The 1,075-nt window shown below is 43.1% G+C and overlaps 1 protein-coding gene across 1 annotated transcript in view; it reads left to right on the top strand.

Moving 5' to 3' along the window:
• The window catches only part of DOCK7 (dedicator of cytokinesis 7), a gene marked incomplete in the record, with an annotated part of 134,915 nt that overhangs the window by 109,195 nt on the left and 24,645 nt on the right, over nt 1–1,075 (top strand). The window contains 2 exon segments of the mRNA XM_015815543.1: nt 18–118; nt 205–397. Of these exon segments, the coding sequence (XP_015671029.1) occupies nt 18–118; nt 205–397 (294 nt within the window).

Below are 1,075 nucleotides of genomic sequence, written 5' to 3'. Positions count from 1 at the left end.
GTATTTCCTATTTTCAGGTACAGGATCTTGTGTTCAACCTCCATATGATCCTCTCGGATACAGTTAAAATGAAAGAACACCAGGAAGATCCAGAAATGCTAATTGACTTGATGTACAGGTAGGATTGACAGAGTTTGCCCCTCTCTCAGAAATTGCAGGCAAAGAAATACACGTTAACCTGAATCTTCTGGCTTCAAAACCTAGAATTGCAAAAGGATATCAGAATTCCCCAGATCTACGACTAACCTGGCTGCAGAACATGGCTGGAAAACACTCGGCGAGAAATAACCATGCCGAATCGGCACAGTGTTTGGTTCACTCTGCAGCTCTGGTGGCTGAATATCTAAGCATGCTGGAGGATCGGAAATATCTCCCTGTGGGATGTGTTACATTTCAGGTACTTTATTTTTTTAATTTCCCAGATTATAAAACTGGATTGTACAGGTAGTCCTAGACTTAACAACAGTTCATTTCGTGACCGTTTGAAGTTACAACAGCTCTGAAAAAAAATGACTTACGATCATTTTTCACACCTATGACCGTTGCAGCATCCCCATGATCACATGTCAAAATTTCAGACGCTTGGCACCTGACTCATATTTATGACGGTTGCAAGTGTCCCAGGGTCATATGATCACTTTTTGTGACCTTCTGACAGGCAAAGTCAATGGGGAAGCCAGATTCACTTAACAACCGTGCGGCTAACTTAACTGCAGTGATTCACTTAACAGCTCTGACAAGAAAGGTCTTAAAATGAGGCGTGACTCACTTAACAAAAGTCTCACTTAGCAATGTCTCAGTTGTGGTCGTAAGTCGAGGACTACCCATATAAGGTCCAAGAAAGCATAACTTGGTAGAAGGATGAAACTACTATGTTAAGAAAGTAATCCCAAATGGGAGAGAAGACTCCCTCAGATAGCTATGTCCAATGGGCTATGCCAGGGGTAGACAACCTTGGCTCTTTTATGACTCGTGGACTTCAACTCCCAGAATTCCTGAATCAGCATGGCTTACCTTGGAAACCTCTCCCTTTCCCCTCAGCATGGCTGGCTCAGGAATTCTGGGAGTTGAAGTC

Source organism: Protobothrops mucrosquamatus, unplaced genomic scaffold (assembly GCF_001527695.2).
Source record: "Protobothrops mucrosquamatus isolate PMUCROS unplaced genomic scaffold, P.Mucros_1.0 scaffold347, whole genome shotgun sequence".
NCBI classification, from domain to species: domain Eukaryota; kingdom Metazoa; phylum Chordata; class Lepidosauria; order Squamata; family Viperidae; genus Protobothrops; species Protobothrops mucrosquamatus.
Note: the sequence above shows the minus strand (reverse complement) of the source record. Positions and strands in the feature narration are given on the sequence as shown.